Source organism: Octopus bimaculoides, chromosome 13, assembly GCF_046866305.1.
Source record: "Octopus bimaculoides isolate indiv1 chromosome 13, ASM4686630v1, whole genome shotgun sequence".
Lineage (NCBI taxonomy): Eukaryota > Metazoa > Mollusca > Cephalopoda > Octopoda > Octopodidae > Octopus > Octopus bimaculoides.
Window position 1 is genome coordinate 19,995,928 of NC_142940.1, and position 22,527 is coordinate 20,018,454.

At 39.2% G+C, this 22,527-nt stretch overlaps 1 protein-coding gene across 1 annotated transcript in view; it reads right to left on the reverse strand.

Annotated features, from left to right (window-relative positions):
- Positions 1-1,749: 1,749 nt before the first annotated feature.
- The window catches only part of LOC106880306 (protein SDA1 homolog), a 66,587-nt gene continuing 45,809 nt past the window's right edge, over positions 1,750-22,527 (reverse strand). Inside the window, exons 16-20 of the mRNA XM_089361563.1 lie at positions 18,220-18,449; positions 15,594-15,841; positions 6,837-6,921; positions 4,259-4,417; positions 1,750-1,833 (exon numbers count right to left, since the gene is read on the reverse strand). Of these exons, the coding sequence (XP_089217689.1) occupies positions 1,783-1,833; positions 4,259-4,417; positions 6,837-6,921; positions 15,594-15,841; positions 18,220-18,449 (773 nt within the window). The 3' untranslated portion in view covers positions 1,750-1,782. The remainder of the gene's footprint in view (positions 1,834-4,258; positions 4,418-6,836; positions 6,922-15,593; positions 15,842-18,219; positions 18,450-22,527) is intronic.

The window sequence follows — 22,527 nt, forward strand, 5'->3', positions numbered from 1 at the left end:
ATATATTTAGCTTATAAAAAATGTGATCACTTCTTTCGTTTGCATCTATCTCAAGAACTACTCCTGTTGAGCCCTATTTACAGATGGAGAACAAACAAAAGACAACCACGTCCATATCCATTAAAGAACTTTCAGATATCATCAAGTAATCTTCATGTACTTCAGAAATCCTGCCTGTCTTACCATCATTATTTTAACGCCCACTTGGGTCGGGTGATATTTGTTGAGACATATTTTCTACGGCCGGATGTTCTTTCTGTCGCCAGCCATCACTTGTTTCCAAGTAAGGACATATTTCTCCGTAGCCAGACATACATTCACGGAAGATTGGAAATGAAGAATGCTTATATGACAGTGAGGCTCGTTTACATCTATCGAGCGAAGCTAAAACAAGGAAACACTAACACATGTATTTACACAAATATACACATACTCACACACACACACACATCTGTACAAAAATACAGATAGTTACACACGCATATATATATAACGGACTTTTTAAAGTTTCCGTCTACCAAGCCCACTTCATGAAACTTTGGAGTGGCCCGTAGGTATTGTAGAAGGCACTTACTTAAGGTGTCACTCAATGGGACTGAATTCGTAACTATATAGTTGTGAAACAAACTTCTCACCGCACATATACCTATTAATTACATCCAAATTCTCTGATGCACTTTTATGTCTGTGAAACAAAGTAATGTAGATTTAAGTTGCCAGCTATTAATGCAAAAAAATGTTTAACTTCTGCAACTCCAATTGAGAAATCTTTAATTTTGTTTATATACCTATCTACATGACCGTTCCATACCATGTTAAACGTTAATCTTTATTTACTGATGAACAAGCAGTCGGCGACAGGAAGGCAATCACTTCTATATAGCTTGAAGAACATAATGTATCAGCAAGGAATGTTTAGGCTTTTGATCAACTGGCTACTTTACTGTTTAGTTTGACAGCAGGTGAAGGATCAGATGTGCTTCTGTGTCTGTAAAACTTAGAATAATATTAATTTAAACTGCTGAATATTAATCCCCATATTTAATTTCCATGACACATCTAAGAGCCCTTTTCGTTTTGAACACCAGTGTTATCAAGTGCAGTCAATGTGAAAACACAAGCACACACACACACGTATGCATGTATAAGCTGCCATACAGTTTCCTTATTTCTTTATTGCCCACAAGGGGCTAAACATAAAGGGGACAAACAAGGACAGACAAATGGATTAAGTCGATTAAATCGACCCCAGTGCGTAACTGGTACTTAATTTATCGACCCCGAAAGGATGAAAGGCAAAGTCGACCTCGGCGGAATTTGAACTCAGAACGTAACGGCAGACAAAATACCGCTATGCATTTCGCCCGGCGTGCTAACGTTTCTGCCAGCTCGCCGCCATACAGTTTCCATCTACCAAATTTTACTCATAAGGCATCAATCAACCTGAGACTACAGTAGAAGACACCCAAAATGCCACAAAGTGGAGCCAAATATCAAGCCATGCGAATGCAAATCAAAACACTTGAACCACACAGTCACACTCGCACAACTATATTTTCACAAAAAACATTATTTATTACTAATATCATCAGCTAGATAGTAGAAACGAACAGAAATATGAACAGTACCAAAGTAATAAAAGTGGAGGAGATCGACCGGGATAACCAATATGGAAACTAAGACAGACTTTGCTCCTCGAGGCTAGCATGTCAACTGAAAACAAAAACAAATGACAAAAAAAATCCAAACTTTTCTTTATATGTTTATTAAAAATATAGACATTTATTTTCTCATTGTCCTCTGTTTCTTCAATAAAGCATCTCTTAAAGCCACCTGGAAAACAAACAGTACAGAGTAAGAATACAGTGAGTTACAGTTTGGTAATATGTGTCACATGACAATGCATAGTTCGCAGTTCATAGTAGCTCATTACTTTGAAAAACTGGTGGAAATCAAACAATATCTGAACTCAGAACCATAAAATATCAACACTGACGAGAAATGATTTCAAATTTTGGCACAAAGCCAGCAATTTAGGGGGAGTTGATTATATCAACCCCTGTGCTCAACTGGTACTTATTTCATTGACCCTGAAAGGATGAAAGGCAAAGTTGATCTTGGTAGAATTTGAACTCAGAACATAAAGCTGGACAAAATGCCACTAAGCATTTAGGTGGCACCATCACCAGTCACAGCCCATGTTTCAAGGTGGTGAAGCATGATCTGCGAACTTTGGGTCTCACAGAGGCAATGACTAGTGACTGAGACATTTGGCGATATGCTCAGCTTGACAAGACTTGTCAAGTCAAGTGAAATTGTAGTCATGGCTGATGGTGGTGTCACATAACTGGCACCTGTGCTGGTAACATGTAAAAAGCACCTTTCAAGCATTGGACTTCACGGAGGCAAAGTGGCTGATGCTGGTGGCATGTGAAAAGCTCCTTTCAAGTGTTGGGCCTCACAGAGGCAATGACCAAGACATTTGACATTATCTCGTGCTTGAGAAGAAGACTCATCAAGCCAAGTAAAATTACAGACGTGGAAGATACCAGTATCACACAAATGGCACCCATGCCAGTGGCACGTAAAAGCACTCATTGCATTCTCAGAGTGGTTGGTGTTAGGAAGGCCATCCAGCCATCGAAACCATGTCAAATCAGACTGGAGTCTGGTGCAGCCTTCCAGCTTACCAGCCCCAGTCAAACCATCCAACCCATGCCAGCAAGGACAACAGATGATAAATGATGATGATGATGAATATACACAAGCAGTGAGTTGGCAAAATCATTAGTATGCTGGGCAAAATGATTAGCAGCATTTCATCTGTCTTTACATTTTGAGTTCAAATTCCACTGAAGTCGACTTTGCCTCTTATCCTTACAGGGTTGATAAAATAAGCATCAGTTAAGCATTGGGATTAATGTAATCAACTTACTGCTTCCCCACAAATTTCAGGCCTTGTGCTTATGGTAGAAACGATTATTTCTGATATGGTCTAACCCATGCTAGCACAGACAAATGGATGCTGAATGATGAAGGCCTAACAGTTTAGAAGAGATGAGTCAGTTGATACTATTGAGTTCAGTACTTGACTGGTACTTTATTGATCCCCAGAGGGGTGAAAACCAAAGTTAATTTCAATGAGATTTGAACTCAGAATAATACAGCATGACCTTCTTTTCTGATGTCCTAATGTTCCTGCCAATCCATCACTCTAATAATAAAAGGTTTTTAATTTAGGTAGAAGGCCAGAAATTTTGAGTAAAGGAGGTTAGTGGATATTATCAATAAAATAAAGTACTGCACATGTACTTTATTTTACTGACTCCAAAAGGATGAAAGGCAAAGTTGACTTTGCTGGGGTTTGAACTCAGAATGTAAAAGACTAGAACAAATATTGCAAATCATTTCTTCCAACACCTTAATGATTCTGCCAACCCATCATCCAAATAATGATAATAATAATAATAATAATTTTGGCACAAGACCAGCAAATGTGAGGTGGTGGTGGAAGAAAATCACATCAACCCAGTGCTCAAATATTGGCCCTGAAAGGATGGAGGATAAAGTCGGCCTCAGCAGAATTGGAACTCAATATAAAGATGACTGAAATGTCGTGAAGCATTTTGTCTGGTGTGCTAGCAATTCTGCCAGTTCGCTACCATAATAAAAATCCTTTCTATTACAGGCAAAAGACCTGAAATTTTGCAGGCAAGTGCAAGCCAATAATTTCAACTCCAGTGCTCAACTCATACTTATTTCATCAACCCCAAAAGGATGAAATGCAAAGTTGACCATGGCAGAATTCAAACTCAGAACTTAAAGACAGATGAAATGTTGTGAAGCACTTTGTCTGGCATGTTAATTCTGCCAGCTTCCTGAGGATGTACGAGTGGATGATAAAGAACTGAAAAAGATTGAGAAGTAGAAGCTACTAGAAAATGAGATTGCAAGGGTGCAAGCAATGAGAAAAACAACTGTCATCCCAATAGTTGTAGAAGCATTGGGAGCATTAAAAACTAGAAATTTGTTGGAGAAATTGGGGTTGGCATGAGGGTAGAACATGCTCAGAAAACTAATTTATTGAGGATAGCAAGAATTTTGAGATTGGTACTTGAATGTTAAGTATCGTAGAAGAAGACCTTGTGAGACCTTTGACAACAGGTTATTGTTCACCCTTACATAATATTAGCCAGAGCAAGCAAAATCAAGAGCTCTGCAAAGTGAAATGACAATAATAATAAAATAAACTTCTCACCTGTTTTTCCCTGAAAGAACGCTTGTTTTTCTTGCCTAAAAGTTTGTGTTTAACCATCATGAAGTTCTTGTTTCTCTTCTTTTCCTTGTTAGTTGAACTGGCATTGGGGTTTCGTTTCGGACGTGCTTTACCAAATTGTTCTCTCTCGGTCTTTCCAGCCTGAATAGAGATAAGACAAAGCAAAAATGTGTTATTCTTTGTTCAGGAGACCCCTCCCTCCAAGTTACCACTCTTTTAGAACCAACACTAACAAGTAATTCTTTTATGACACAATCACGTTACAAAGTGTCTTTTCTTAAAAACATCCATCATCATCATCTATGTCTGTTTTCCATGCAAGCATAGATTGGACTGTTTGACAGGTGATGGCAGGCTGGAGGGAGATACCAGGCTCCAGTCATCTCTTTTGGTATGGTTTCTATGGCTGGATGCACCTCCCAATGCCAATGCAACAAAAAAAAATGAAAAATGAATTTACAGCATACAGCGCTCAGGTGCACCACAACTCACTAGAAATAGAAGATAAAAGTGCATGAATAGTACATAGAATAATACATCGAGAGTGAGGTGTTTAAGGTAAAAAAAAAGTGTGTGTGTGTGTGGTGGGAGGTATCAGGTATACTGTTAGCAAATTTCAGGAAGCATGGAAGTTTTGAAGGATATAGTGTCCCATTAGTGAAGATGCATGAGGTAGTGAGTTCGATTCCTGGACCAAGCTGTGTTGTGTTCTTGTGCAAGACACTTTATTTCATGTTGCTCCAGTTCACTCAGCTGTAGAAATGAGTTGCGACATCACTGGTGCCAAGCTGTATTGGCCATTGCCTTTCCCTTGAATAGCACCAGTGGTGTGGAGAGGAGAGGCAGGCCTTCCATAAACAACTTAGCCCGGACTTGTGCTTTGGAGAGTAACTTTCTAGGTGCAATCCCATGGTGACCAAAGGGGGGTTCTTCTTTCAAAAATCTCGCCAGTTAACAACTGATGTGGGTAGTTTGTTCCATTCTTCAGCAATGCTGAGCATGGAAAAACGTTTCCGAAAGTCAGGGGTGCAGCGTTTTTTTGATTTTTGAAGGAATAGTTTGTTACACATACGTGAGACATATTGCCAAGTGTGACTTGGTTTTAGAAAAGGCAAGACACATCCTAGCATGTTGTACAACATAAGCCAAGAGTTGGTGACTGGGGTGAATCTGATGGTAAAGCATTACATCAGTAAATCTTCCAACCCATGACAGCATGGAAAAGCAGACATGAAACACATGATTTGATGATGATGATGATGAATGACATATTTTTTTTTACTCGCTTTGGTCACTGGACTATGGCCATGCTGAGGTACCACTAAGAAGAGTTTAGTCAAACAAATCCATCCTGGTACCTTTTTTTAAATCCAGTCACTTATTCCACCAGTCTATTGCTGAGATGTAAACAAATCAACACTAGTTGCAAAACAGTGGGCAGAAGAAAGAAAAACACTAACACATTTACATACACACACACATACACTATGGATTTCCAAACATCTTTCTGCTAATTACATTCACAAGTCACTGGTTGGCTTGAAGCTATAATAGAAGACACTGGCCCAAGGTACCACAGTGGGTTTGAACCCAAAACCAACTAGTTGCAAACCGAGCTTCATAATGACACAGCCATACCTGCAATTAAATACTTCAGAAATATGCCATTTATTAATGTCAAGTTCTTCCCATTTCATTTTATTGTTTATGTTTAGGAATTCCAAAAAACATTCATGAAAATCTGATTACAATTATCAAATACAGCATAAATGTCATTGCACTACAATCCATGATTTCAATATTTATATTTTAAACTGGATCAAATTTTAAAAGCCAATACTTTATAACAGAAATTCATAAAATGCAACTTAACCATTTTGAACATAGCTAAAAATTCCAGGATCCTTTATCTTTTCCTTGTTTCAGTAAATGGTTTGCAGTTATGCAGGGGCAGCAGCTTGAAGGGTTTTAGTTGAAGATACTGACCCCGGAACTTATATTTTTTTAAAGCCTGGTACTTATTCTATTGATTGTTTTGGTGAAGCCCACAAATTATGGAGATGTAAACAAACCAACACCGGATGCCAAGCAGAGCTTGAGGAAACAAATAGAGGTACAATGACAAAAATGTTACACTATCAGGTGCAGGAGTGGCTGTGTGGTAAGTAGCTTGCTTACCAACCACATGGTTCCGGGTCCAGTCCCACTGCGTGGCATCTTGGGAAAGTGTCTTCTACTATAGCCTCGGGCCGACCAAAGCCTTGTGAATGGATTTGGTAGACAGAAACTGAAAGAAGCCCGTCGTATATATGTATATGTATGTTTGTGTGTATATCCCCCCAACATCGCTTGACAACCGATGCTGGTGTGTTTACGTCCCCGTAACTTAGCGGTTCAGCAAAAAGAACCCGATAGAATAAGTACTAGGTTTACAAAGAATAAGTTTTGGGGTCGATTTTCTCGACTAAAGGTGGTGCTCCAGCATGGCCACAGTCAAATGACTGAAACAAGTAAAAGAGTAAAGAGAGAGAGTATCAAAGTGAAGATTAAATCAACTTACTTTCACTGTGGCTAGACGAGCTTCTTTGTCGTGCTTTCTTTTCTTATGAATCATCTCTATCAAGGAGAGATCAAGAATTTCTTTTCTGAAACACAAAGTGGGGGAAAAATTAAAAAAATAAAAAAACATTAAAGAAACATAAGAGAAAATGGAGTTGCTACAGAGTCACTCAACCTGCCAGAAACAGCAGCCAAGTTTTTAAATTATACTCTACAGTCTTAAAGGAAGGACACAATAGATAAAACAAGTTCATTATACGTAAAAAATAGAATGATTATGACAGGAATGCCACTGATACTAGGTTTGTCAAATATGGATTGACCTGGGACTCTAAAAAGCAGCAACAATGGTAACTGCTCTATTGTTGGGTTGGGTTCTCTTCATCTCTTTTCCCGTTTATATCAGTGGTTCTCAACCATTTTTTGCTTAGGGACCCCCTTTGATTAATACTTTACTGTGGTGGACCCCCATAGCCATTATTCAATATTTAAAAACTAATTTTATGGATACTTCTTTCAGAATTCCTGTTTTGATTTTCACACATTCACACATACCCTTGTGTAGTTTGGACTATGTAAAAACCTTAGAGAAAGAAACTTAGTTATTTCTTGCAATACATACAACTGAAGCAGAAGTTTCCCCATGGACCCTAAATATACAGCTGTGGATCTCCAATTTACTAATCTGCATACAGTGATCTAAACATATATATATATATATAGGCGCAGGAGTGGCTGTGTGGTAAGTAGCTTACTTACAAACCACATGGTTCTGGGTTCAGTCCCACTGCGTGGCACCTTGGGCAAGTGTCTTCTCCTATAGACTCGGGCCGACCAAAGCCTTGTGAGTGGATTTGGTAGACGGAAACTGAAAGAAGCCCATCGTATATATGTATATGTATGTGTGTGTGTATGTTTGTGTGTCTGTGTTTGTCCCACCAACATCGCTTGACAACCGATGCTGGTGTTTACGTCCCCGTAACTTAGCAGTTCGGCAAAAGAGACCGATAGAATAAGTACTAGGTTTACAAAGAATAAGTCCTGGGATCGATTTGCTCGACTAAAGGCAGTGCTCCAGCATGGCCACAGTCAAATGACTGAAACAAGTAAAAGAGTAAAAGAGTAATATTGCTATGTAACTTTTGCTCTAATAGACTAAATTTACATTCAGCCTAGAATGAATAGCACCAAAGCACCTTTCGAACATTGGGCCTAACAGAGGTGCAGTAACAAGTATCCAAGACCTTTGGCAACATACTGAGCTTCAGAAGACCTGTCAAGCCAAGTGAGATTGAAGTTGTGGTCGGTACCAGTGTTATGTAAATGGTACCTGTGCAGGTGGCATGTAAAAAGCACCCACTACACTCTTGGAGTGGTTGGTGTTAGCAAGGGCGTCCAGCTGGGGAAACCATGCGAAATCTGATTGGAACCTGATACAGCTCTTCAGCTTACCAGTTTTTAGTCAAGCCATTCAACCCATGCCAGCATGGAAAACTGATGGATGATGATGATGGTTTTACTGTTCAGCATCATCATCACTGTTTTACAGTCCACCTGTACATGCTTGCATGGGTCAGATGGAATTTAGTAAGGTAGATTTTTCACACCTGGGTGCCTTTCCTGACACCAACACTCACCTGTTTCCAAGCAAGGTAATATTTCCACATGATGGTGACACTTGCTTACAACTATCATGCAATGTCAAGACAAGGAAACAACAGATACACACATGTGCACACACACACACACACAATGGGCTTCTTTCAGTTTCTGTCACCAAATCCACTTGCAAGCCTTGGGTGGCTTTGGGTTACAGAAGACACTTGTCCACGGTGTCAGTGGAGGAGGATGTTCTGAAATAATAGTTGCTGGATTAAAAATAGGAAGGAAGAAATTCAGAGAGATAATACCTCTGCTGACAGCAAAAGGTCCCTCTTTCCGAATGAAAAAAAGATCATATGATGCTTGTGTACAAACAGCAAAGTTACATGGTTGTGAGACATGGTCCTTGAATGAGAGGGCATGGAAAGACGCGAGGAATGAAGCTGGTATGCTCTATTGAATGTGTGGTATCAGTGTGTTTGTACAATAAAGTGCTAATGTATTGAGAGTGAAAAAGTTAGGCAAAAAGAGTAATCTGATGTAGTGTGCTGGTTTAGTCATGTGATATGTATGGATGAGGACAGCTGGACAAAGGAGCACTAATCACATAAATTGGATGGATCTTGTGGGAGAGGGAGACTTTGGAAGATATGGAATGAAGTTGTGAAAGCTGATCTCAAGATGTTGAATCTTACAGAGATGACAAAAGACTGAAATGATTGGTGATTTGTTGTGCTTCAGTAGACCCATCCTTCAGAGCAGAAATGGCAAGCTGGAAGAAACGTTAGCACGCCGGGCAAAATGCTTAGCGGTATTTCGTCTGCCGTTACGTTCTGAGTTCAAATATCGCCAAGGTCGACTTTGCCTTTCATCCTTTCGGGGTCGATAAATTAAGTACCAGTTACACACTGGGGTCGATGTAATCGACTTAATCCCTTTGTCTGTCCTTGTTTGTCCTCTCTATGTTTCGCCCCTTGTGGGCAATAAAGAAATAAGAAATGATATACTTAAACCACCAACGTTTTGCTTGTATGTGGGCATCCTGCTCCAACCTTTCTCTCGGCCCTGTCAAGTATTTCCCCCATATCTCATCTCGGATCTTTTTTAAAACGGGGGCCACATTTTTCATTAACGAAACACTTTGAAACTTGGAACACTGGTAGAATGTATCATATAAAACATCTTTTTCTCTTAGTCTTCTTAAAAAAAAAAAGAAATCCCTAAGTTATTCCATGTTAAAGTTGTCGTATTTCTGTAATTTCAACCAATCACTGACGTCCATTCAGCCGATATACATTAAGTGCCGACTACATAAACAAACGATTCTGAAACAATTAACCCTAACCCTAACCCTAACCCTAAGGTTAGGGTTAGGGTTAAAGCAAATTTAAAATGAAAAAAGCAAATAAAACGAAGGTATGGAGATTAAATACGCTTTACATCGCTTAATCAGCCAAAGGAGTAAATCTAAACAACTGAATACTTGTCAGTGATTGGTTGAAATTATCGAAATAAGACAATTTTTTACATGAAATAAATTCGAATACAAAAATATTTTTCTGTTCTATAACACAAAATAGATAAGTATGCGAAGTTTGAAAGTATTTCGGTACCAAAAACACTACGTAAAACATTAATGAAAAATGTGGCCCCCGTTTTTAAAAAGATCCCTCATCTCCTAACACCCACCACTTTTTCCCCTATGATACTTCTTGGCTGATGTAATCATCTGAGACTAGAATAAGCACACATTCCATCCTCCTCTTTTCTGGTTACTTCCATAACTCCACCCCTGAGCCACTTCCATTTCTCATTATCATCCCTGCCCATACTATTTCCACCAATCATTTCCTTTCTGTGCCTTCAGTCACTGCCTTCTCTCTCTCTCTCTCTCCCCTGCTATACTCCATTCTTAACATCTCTCTTATCTGCTATCACTCTCAATGCCCTCTTATAATCTACCATCACGACCTACATACCATAGACTGCTCCTCACCCTACCAAACCACTCCTCTCTCACTATCACTCCTTATGTTTACTTCTACCTCCATTTCTATACCATTTCCGATCATACTTTTATAAACCCCTACCCTCACTCACGATCCACTCTTCACATCCTGTCACCACCATTTGTCTTCTTTCCAGCTGCTCACAACACCTCTTAGATAATGTGGTGTAGTTTTGTATCTCTTGAACAGGGCACTTGGGTTTGTCCTTCCTTCACACACAAGCCCCTGCAACACCTGGCAAAAACCCTGCTCAAATACTAATACTAACCCCTTCATTTATTCAAGCAGGTTCTTTTCTTTTACCCCTACTTTTCCTTCTCTTCCTTTTCTTTTCTTATCTCACAGTAAATCACTTAGCAACCTCACTAATGCCAGAGGGGTGTAAGGGCATGAAAACAGCACCCAGTACACTCTCCAAAGTGGTTGGTGTTAAGGTCATCCAGCTGTAGATACCAAGCCAAAGCTACATTAGAGATCTCTGCAAACCTGCAGCTTACCAGGTCCTGCAAAACCATCCACAGCAGCTTGAAAAATAAATGTTAAATGTAGTAATGGCTGTATAGTAAGAAGCTTGCTTCCCAGCCACATGGTCCTGGGTTCAGTCCCACTGTGTGACACCTTGAACAAATGACTTCTACTATAGCTTTGGGCTGACCAAAGCCTTGTGAGTGAATTTGGTAGATGATGGAAACTGAAAGAAGCCTGTTATATATACACACACACACATACACACGCATCTATGTGTGTATCTGTGCATCTGTATTTGCCCCCACTTCACTGCTTGACAACCAGTGTTGGTGTGATTACGTCCCTGTAACTTAGCAGTTCAGCAAAAGATACTGATAGAATAAGTACTAGGTTTAAAAAAAGTAAGTCCAGGGGTCAATTTATTTGATTAAAACCCTTCAAGGTGGTGTTCTAGCATGGCCTAGTGAAATGGCTGCAACAAATAAAAGAATGATGATGATGATGATGATGATGATGGTGATGATAAAGATGGCACTGTTAATGATGGTGCATGTGTGTGCGCATAAAGAAGGTAGTAATCTTCCAGCAGATAGGACAAATGGCCTAAATATAAATTAAGTGGAGAACCATGTAAATGAGCATTTACAGCCTATAAAGATATGTCTAGGAGACCAGGTATGTTTTGTAGTGGAATGCAAACAAACAAACACCATCAAGAAGCCACTGTTTACAAACTAGCAAACACAAAGGAAATATGAAGTCACCCCCAACCCCACCCCCATCCACCCACACACATATATATGCACACACACACAAACATACATACATACATATACATTTTTTATCCTTTATGTTTTACTTGCTTCAGTCATTAGATTGCGGTCATGCTGGGGCACCACCTTGAAGATCTTTGTTAGACTTGCAGACTTTATGGCATACACGGCATTGAAAGGTGCACACAGATATATATATAGGCAGAATAGTTGGTGGAGGCTTGTTTTTCATGGGTCCACAAATGAGACTTGAGCCTAGCATGGTCTGTTACAAACTGTGCACACAAAAAAGATCACTGAGATTCACCTTCTCGACCGCAACATGTCAAAGAATATAAGAATATATGTGTGTGTGTGTGTGTGTGTGTGTGTGTGTGTGTGTGTGTGTGTATGACAGGGTTCTTTTAGTTTTTGGTTAACAAATCCACACACAAGGCCTTTGGTCAGCCCAGGACTATAGTAGAAGACACTTGCCCAAGGTGCCATGCAGTGAAACTGAACCTGAAACCACATGTTTAGGAAGAAAATGTCTTCAACACTTCACTACTAACATATGCATACACACACACACACACACATTTGAGTGTACAAATAGGGAGAAAAAACAAAAAGAAACTAATCATTACATACACCATAGTTTATTAACTTGTTCAAAGCCACAGGCATGTAACACATACGCACACAATACATACAGGCAGGATGAAAAAAAAGGAAGCATGATAAAGATCTCACACACACACACACACACACATAAGTTAAGAGAAAAAAATATACAGAGAGAAATCAAACATAAGACAGACAGACTGACTTCGTAGTGTGAGTCAATAATGTAGATAACACAGAACAGAATATCATGCTCCTAATAATTACTTTATGAAAGATTGAAAACGAAAAACAAAAAAGAAATTGTTGGTTATAGCTATTTTGCAAGGCAGAGATGGGGACGGGGTTAAGTTTTCTTTTCTGATTTCCTTTTTTAGTTTTTTTTTTTTCTTGACAGTGTATTGGGGTGGAGGTGCATTTAGAAGAGTGTGAGGGGAAGATGGTTAGAAATGAGAGTAGAGGTATAAGAAAAGAATGATGGTGAGAGAGGAGTCATTCGTGGGGGGACGGGTGCTCTGTGATATTTTTAATTTTTTATCTTTCTTTTGAGAGTGCAAGGTTAATACAAATTAAAATAATTGAATGAGACCTTGGAAATATACTTAGTATCTGTTTGTTCTTTATTCATCATCATCGTCATCATTTAACGCCCACCTTCTATCACCACTGATACTGCCATCATCATCATCATTATCATCAGTGAGTTATGAACTTAGCATAATAATTATGATGACATCTATAATCCAATAGCAACAGTGATGAATCAACTATGTTGTTGGCACTCCGTCGCTTACGACGTCAAGGGTTCCAGTTGTTCCGATCAACGGAACAGCCTGCTCGTGAAATTAACGTGCAAGTGGCTGAGCACTCCACAGACACGTGTACCCTTAACATAGTTCTCGGGGATATTCAGCGTGACACAGTGTGACAAGGCTGACCCTTTGAATTACAGCCACAACAGAAACAGGAAGTAAGAGTGAGAGAAAGTTGTAGTGAAAGAGTACAGCAGGGTTCGCCACCATCCCCTGCCGGAGCCTCGTGGAGCTTTTAGGTGTTTTCGCTCAATAAACACTCACAACGCCCGGTCTGGGAATCTAAACCGCGATCCTATGACTGTGAGTCCGCTGCCCTAACCACTGGGCCATTGTGCCTCCACTGAATCAACTATGTCTGCATTATAAAAAATACTCCTCAAAACATTGATATAGCTGTCATCGACAAATAAAGCATCTGTGAAGGCGTTTGGCTTAGTGGTTAGATTATTCAGCTCACGATCATAAGGTAGTGAGTTCAATACCTAGAGGCATGTAGTGTCCTTGAGCAAGACACTTTATTTCACATTGTTCCAGTTCACTCAGCTGGCAAAAATGTGTAATATCATATAAGTATTTGGTTGGCGTTAGGAATGGCATCCAGCTGTAGAAACTCTGCCAGATCAGATTGGAGCCTGGTGCAGCCTTCTGGCTTGCCAGTCGTCAGTCAAATCGTCCAACCCATGCTAGCATGGAAGGCGGACGTTAAACGATGATGATGATAATGATTGTGTGTGTTACATTCCGTGTGATACTGAATCGCCCTGAGAACTACATTAAGGGTAAGCATGTCTGTGGAGTGCTCAGCCATGTGCACATTAATTTCACGAGCAGGTCGTTCTGTTGATTAGATCAAGTGAAACACTTGTCATAATCAACAGAGTGCCAGTTATTTTTTTTTTTGCTTTTAGATAAAGTATCTGCCATATGCACCGGCCACTGTTCTCACACATGCAGCCATCATCATTAAAGCAAGGAAAAAAATTTACAGTAGATAATAAACAAAGAATGGACTTTACGAGACCTTATATGGTAATATAGGCCCAAAGTTAATAATAAACTGTAAGTAGTACAGCAGGTATGCACTTGATAGTGTTTAATTTGAAATTAAAATTTCTGAAAACCTTCCAAATAGGAAATAGCTTTGAATGAGAAAAACACTACAAAAGTGTAATTCCTGAAACTTTCACTTTCAACAAAACACTCTTATACAGATGATATCCCCCTGCACACAAGTGTCAGCCACATGCAACCTAGACATTTCACAACAGACGTGCCTGTACATACCCTGGACCCCACCCTACACAACCAAACCCATTAATCTTATCACTCTGTCCTTCCCTTTCTTACTAATTGCAGATACTAATTCACTTTCCTTTTACCTGCTCTTTCCACAGTCCCCACTTACATTAACACAGTTTACCCTGACAACTTTCTCCAATACCACCCTGAGTTGTTTGAAAGGATTAAATCAGAAAGCTCCAAATCATCCACCAATGGAGTGTTAACAACAGCACCTCTTCAACTTGTAGCCAAAGTAAAACCATTACACCTCAAGACTACACCTTATCTTCTCTTCATCAACACATAATAAAAACCCTCCAACTCGCCACAACCTCTGGGGGTCATTCTTGGTGACCAACCATTACAAACATTGCCAAAATTACATCCCATGGGTAAAGCTTCTTCCTCCCCAGGATCAGAAAATATTTCCATCTGAATAACCCCTTTTAGCATTCAGATTACTCTGTCAAATGTGATACTTATTCTCTCTTTTACTTGTTTCAGTCATTTGACTGCAGCCATGCTGGAGCACCGCCTTTTAGTCGAGAAAATCGACCCCAGGACTTATTCTTTGTAAGCCTAGTACTTATTCTATCGGCCTCTTTTTTGCTGAACCGCTAAGTTACGGGGACGTAAAAAACACACCATCATCGGTTGTCAAGCAATAGTGGGTGGGGGGGGACAAACACAGACACACAAACACACATACATACATATATATACACATATATACGACGGGCTTCTTTCAGTTTCCGTCTACCAAATCCACTCACAAGGCCATGGTCGGCCCGAGGCTATAGTAGAAGACACTTGCCCAAGGTGCCACGCAGTGGGACTGAACCCAGAACCATGTGGATGGTAAGCAAGCTACTTACCACACAGCCACTCCTGCGCCTATTTATTCATGTTGTTTTGAATTATCCATGTATCATCTCACAACTTCAAGATTTCAATGATGTGCTTGTGTATATTTTCGGAATGACATTGTAAAGTAAGTGAGAGAGGCCTGATCTGACCAGTTTGAGCATTAGTCAGGAAGAATATTTGAGTTGGATATGGCCAGTTTAAATACTAAAGGGTTAATTGCTGAATATTTGTACCACTTTTAAAAAAGCAATTTATAATTGCGAAAAGAGAATCTAAACTAGATCTTAGTCGCTGCTTAAAAGACAAAATAGTCAAGGAACATGAATTAATTAGGGCTTACCTTGGACCAAGTTCTTTTTCAAGCGCTTCATCAGCACGCTTCCTCTTGTGTTTCTGTACAGGATCCAACTGCTTCTTCACCAAAGCATGGTTGATCTTCTCAAAGTCGGTCTCTGTAAAAATCCTTTGATCTGATATTTGCAAAGCAGATTGTTTCTTCTCTTCCAGTTCCTGCTTGACCAAAACCTTTGTTTTTGAATATTTTACTTTCTTCTGTTTAGTCTTGGTTTCTTTTGGAACCTCAGATTTCTAGAAGCAAAGGAAAGAAAACATCAATTTCTAAATGAAAATGAAATGATTTATGAAACTGACACGAAAACATCAGAGTACATATTTATGCTAGAATGGTTCAGTGGATTTGAATGACATTCACATAACTTGAAGAAACATTTGTTTTACATTAAATAGATAGAGCTATATCTTGTGAGAGTCGTTTTGCCTTTTTAAAATTTTTAATAAGATAGAAGATGGATCAGTGAATTTCAACAGTGCAGGTCCTGTAAGACTGAAAAATAAAGCATTGTTAAAAGTTAATATATTTGTTGTCTCTCTCTCTCTCTCTTTTCCACATTTATTTAATTTTTCTTTACATCGTAGGAGCGGCTGTGTGGTTAGTAGCTTGCTTACCAACCACATGGTTCTGGGTTCAGTCCCACTGCGTGGCACTTTAGGCAAGTGTCTTCTACTATAGCCTCAGGCCGACCAAAGCCTTGTGAGTGGATTTGGTAGACGGAAACTGAAAGAAGCCCATCGTATATATATATATATATATATATATATATATATATATATATATATATATATATGTATGTGTGTGTATATGTTTGTGTGTCTGTGTTTGGCCCCCCAACATCGCTTGACAACCGATGCTGGTGTGTTTAAGTCCCCGTAACTTAGCAGTTCGGCAAAAGAGACTGATAGAATAAATACTAGGCTTACAAAGAATAAGTCCTGGGGTTGATTTGCTCGACTAAAGGCGGTGCTCCAGCATGGCCGCAGTCAAATGACTGAAACAAGTAAAAGAGTATCTGAGAAATAATTTTAGTATTTAGAGCTGCTAGCATGTCTCAGGTATTTACCTAGCAAACCTGTCTGATGATACAGTGATTTCAAATGTTTTATCTTGCTATAAACACTTTCAAATAAATATCTCATTACTAAATTTGTGTGTGTGTGTACGTATACACGTATACGTATTTATGCATGCATGTGTATAAACCAGTATAAATCTGTGTCCTGCAAAGTCTATATTCACTGCCAACTTTTATCTACCTGTTGATCACCTTTCCTCTTTCATCCAACTCCCCATTCACTCCAACCATTTTTATCTCTCACTCACCCATACACCTCCATCTCTTACTTTCCCACTACCTGTGAAACATGCAAACTATGAATGACATACCCCCACCATCTGTACGTATGGGATACTGTACTGATCCATTTTCATCATTCTACCTGTGCCTACTTATCCCTCTTCCATCCATCTCACTTCCTTCTATCATCAATCACCCTTTCATTTATACCTCTCATCTCACCACCTGCCAGTCATCACTCCCTCTCTGCCTCTTCTTTTAACTCTCACTATGCTCTCCCTCCGGCTTCTCTGCCACCTTCACATCCTCTCAACTCCCTGGATCCACACAACCCTTAACTATGTCCTCTTTCTTGTGCTCCTTACCCCTACACCTTCTGCCCATATTTGCTCTCACACTATAGAGCAGTCCCGGACCTCACTCAACACAAACTATCTCATCAACAGCTTCACTCTGTCCTTCACTTTCTCACTAACATCTGACACAATTCTTTTCTCTTTCACCTGTCCTTTTCATACTGCTTTCCCCCAATAGATACCCTTCCTAATGCCAACCACTCCACAGAATGTACTGGGTGTTTTTTTATGTGGCACCAGCACCAGTACTGTTAATGTGGCCCCAGTACAAGTACGCTTTATGTGGCACCAGAACCAGTATCAATTCTGCTGAGGCAGATGCGTCTTCTTGAGTACAGCAGTGCACCAGATATCTCAGTCCTTAGTCATCTCTTTAGAAAACCAGAGTAAATCAACATCAACAAAACTGTCTGACTCATGCAAGCAAGGAATAGTGGATGTTAAAACTATGATGATGATCATCATCATCATTGTCGTTTAATGTCCACTTTCCATGCTGGCATGGGTTGGACAGTTTGACTGAGGACTGGTGAGCAAGAAAGCTGCACCAGGCTCAATCTGATTTGGCAGAGTTTCTACAGCTGGATGCCCTTCCTAACGCCAACCACTCTGAGAGTGTAGTGGGTGCTTTTACGTGCCTCATCATTGCCTCGGTAAGGCCCAATGTTCGAGGGTCGTGCTTCACCACCTCATCCCATGTCTTCCTGGGTCTATCTCTTCCACAGGTTCCCTCAACTGCTAGGGTGTGACACTTTTTCACAAAGCTGTCCTCATTCATTCGCAACACATGACCATACCAGTGCAGTCGTCTCTCTTGCACACCGCATCTAATGCTTCTCAAATCCAACTTATGACAATGAAAATGATGGCTGAGTAGTGGAAGGTGAACAAGCAATAACTATTATTTTACATGTCTAAGGTTAAAGAAAAAAAGGATGATGTTTTAATTTCAACTTACAGTTGAGTCTTCTTCTTTTGCCGTTTCATTCATATCAACCCATTCTCCACTTTCATCTTCAATTCCTTCACTACTACAACTTTCCCAACCATCATTGTCACTGTCTTCATCATCAACTGCTTCTTCCTCCTTGTCATCATTATCATCACCACCATCGTCATCATCATCACTATTTTCTGTTTGTTTTTTTCCCTCATCTGTTGTAGTCGTTTCTGCCATGCCCTTAGCATCTGAAAAAAAAAAAGAATAAATAAATAAAAAATAAAAAGTTTAATTAAAAAATATAACGATAATAAAACCAGTTTTCTTTCTTAATTCTTTTTTCAATTTATCTAAGATTCAATACCTGCGTTGCAAAGCCACTGAATTACTGATCAGCTTTTCAATATCATAAATTCATCAGCTATATACTAAAGTCAACATCACTCTTGTATACAGAGGTTCGGTTTGTGACTAAAATTGGTCTACACCAGTGGCATATGGTAGTTGTTGTATTTGGTGTGCTGCCACGCCCAATGGCACCAAATTTCAAGCAGGGGTACAACAAAAGTTCTCCATTAAGATTTGTGATTAAATTAATGAATAAGATTAATATTTATAAAGAATTTGCTATTTCTGATGGGTGTGCATCACACACCTGGAATATATGCCCCTGGTCTACACATGAAGAAAATTTGCAACAAACACTATTGGAAGGCAAGGAGATTTAACTTTAACCAAATCCCTTAACTCAGAGCAATTCACTAAGGTCTGAAAGTGAGGGGGACTGATACAGTTGGAAGTATACATTCAAGAAATCAAGTATATTAAAAATTGGATCCTTCTGAATTGACGGGCACCACTTTTCATTTATGTTTTATGTAGTGTTTTTGGTACCGAAACACTTTCAAACTTCGTATACTTGCATATTATGTGTTATAGAACAGATAAATATGAATTAATCAGAGACTGATATAAGAGCGTGGTGAGCATCCTTTATCTTTTTATCTGTTTCAGTCATTAGACTGCAGCCATGCTGAGGCACCAACTTGAAGAATTTTAGTTGAATGAAATCCCAGTAGTTAGTCATTAAAGCCTGGTACTTCCACTCACAAGGCTTTTGGTCGGCCTGGAACTTTATTAGAAGACACTTGCCCAAGGTCCCATGCAGTGTGATTGAACCCAGGACCATGTGGTTGAGAAGCAAACTTCTTACCACAAGCCATGCCTGCACCTAAGTATGTAAGCATAATCTTCCTTCCTCAGATGTTGAGATATACAGCATGGATATTTTAATGCTTTAAGGAGCCCATCCTCTCCAGGTCTGAGCAAAGATGATTTCTTTCAGTGAGCAGAAAGTGCAGAAGAAGAAAAATTTACTTCAATACTGGATTAATTTATCCACTCCAAATGGATAAAAGATGAAATTAACCTCAAATGGGCTTGAACTAGTGTTGGAAAGATTACTGCAAGGTATTCTCTCCGACATTCTAATATGCCTGGCAACTTGTTACCAAGCATTTATGTATCATCATCATCATCATCATCATCGTTTAACATCCGCTTTCCATGCTAGCATGGGTTGGACGATTTGACTGAGGACTGGTGAACCAGATGGCTACACCAGGCTCCAGTCTGATTTGGCAGAGTTTCTACAGCTGGATGCCCTTCCTAACGCCAACCACTCAGAGAGTGTACAATAATATGCACAAGAGAGACAAAAACGAAATCCTTATTATCATTTAGCGTCTGTTTTCCATGATAGCATGGATTGGATGGTTTGACTGGAGCTGGTAAGCCAGAGAACTCCACCTGGCTCCAATCTGTTTTGGTTCAGTTGCTACGGCTGGATGCCCTTCCTAATGCCAACAACTCCACAGAGTGTACAGGGTGTCTTTTAAATGTCACTGCCATGAGTGCCTCTTATGTGTCACCAGCACAGGTGCCTTTTACATGCCACCAGCATGGGTACCTTTTATGTATTACTGGCATGGGTGCCTTTTTCATGTCACTGGCACAGGTATCTCACACATACACAGGCAAGAGTACCTCACATGCCACTAACACAGGTGCATTTCAGGTGTCACTGGCACTGGCCACGATTATGATTTCACTTAGCTTGACCTGTTCTCAAGCACAACAAATCATCAAAAGTCTTGGTTACTTGTCTTGAAATTGTTTTGGTATCCAAGTCCAACTGAGGTATATGCAATGAGGTACAGTTGCATTTTCTGGATTAATACCACATATTTAACATGTTGCTTTCTTGTCATTAATCTGTTCATCAAAACTGATATTGTTCGAACCCCTCTTCCCATTTCAGTAGAAAATCATCTAAGAATTGACACCAAAGTGGCTGCTTTCTCAAGGATAGAAAAAGTGCTTAAAATGGTGCATGGTTTAACACCCCCAATTGCACCCAGGGTGTCTTGAGTAGTGTTCACACTGGTAAAACCATCTGGACAACAGCTTTAATTTGTTATTCAACTTGTGTTTTTTACTGCATCTGCAGTAATAACCTCACCAGTCCGAGAGACAGAGAGCATGTAAAAGTTATAGCCACTACACCTGACTATCTTATAAAAAGAAAAACTATCAACACTCATGAGTTACATTGATTAAAGCATGAAGTAAATATTAAGATGGAATGTAGTCAATTGATTAAATCAACCACAGTGGCTTCCGACAGTTTAATTTCAAGATTTCTGCAAGGATAACAGACAAGGCCTGAACAGGTGTGACTTGAACTCAAAAGAATACCCTAACTATCTAGTATCATCATCATTATGAGTTGGACAGAGTTTATTGAGGTAGATTTTCTAGGACAGGATGCTCTTCCTGTCACCAACCTTCAACTGTTTCAAAACAAGGAAATAATTCCCCATACCCAGACATGTTCGCATGTGAATGCTTGTATCATAGTGATCATCATTTTACAACTTTCACATAATTACACACAGAGGACAGGTTTCTCAGTTTCTTATTTCTTTATTGCCCGCAAGAGGCTAAACATAGAGGGGACAAACAAGGACAGGCAAAGGGATTAAGTCAATTACATCAACCCCAGTGTGTAACTGGTACTTTATTTATCGACCCCGAAAGGATGAAGGGCAAAGTGGACCTTGGCGGAATTTGAACTCAGAACGTAATGGCAGACGAAATACCAATAAGCATTTCGCCCGGTGTGCTAACGTTTCCGCCAGCTCGCCGCCTTGTTTCTCAGGTTTCTCAGTTTCTGTCAATCAAATCAACTCGCAAAGCTTTGGTTATCCTGGGGTTTATAGTAGAAAGCACTAGCCTAAGGTACCACACAGTGGGACTGAACCCAGAACCATGTAGGTTCATTCATTATATAAATAATAATTCCTTATATATAAATAATAATTCATTCTTATTCACATAAATAAAAAAAAACAATATGATCAAAACTCCTGGCATGTTTATTTAAGGTTATGTTAAAACATTTCTTTAGCAGTTACTGTGTGGACTGGTCGACATCACCAGAAGCTACTCAATAACAAAAGTGATGAAACATAAACAGACATTTCAAAAATCATTCAGTTAATTAAATATTATGTCTGGATCCACAGCTACAAGCACAATATGAACATCAACCATTAGCCAAAAACAACAAAATTAATACTTCCACAACCAGATATAAATATTCTAGCCTATCCACAGTTCTGAGAAATCTAAGATGGCCATCTCATCCAGACCTATCTTATTATCCACATATAAATTTCGTCAAATTATTGATAAGTTTATTTTCACCACTCACAAATATAAATTCCAGATTCATAAATTGAGCTTTTTGAGCTAATAAATGAATAAATAAATAAAAACCCTGAAATATTTCAAATATTTCATTTTCTGATTTATTCCAGTGTCCATTGCTTTATTTTGGTTTCACTTCATTTTTTTGTTTTGTTTTTTTTTTGCAGCTGGAATATCAGTTGCTAAGAATAACCATAATAATGAAGATAAAAAAAGAAGAAAAACAGCCTGATATAAACATTCAATTGCTATTGCTATTTTCGGTTATTTGATATTGAAAACATACACTATTGAAAGAAATGTCTCTATACTTGGTATTCTAAGTAAAAGACAATACTACAACCATATCTGGAATGTCTTTTATGTAGAAACGTGTTAATGTGAAAAGTGATATGGAATAAATGGAAAAAAAAAAGCTTACTTTAAATAAAATATAAAGACAGGATTGTGTGGTGATAAAGTTTACTCCACAACTGCATGGTATCGGGTTTAAACTCACCACATGGCATCTAAGGCAAGAGCTTTCTACTATAGCCTAGGGATGACCAATACCTT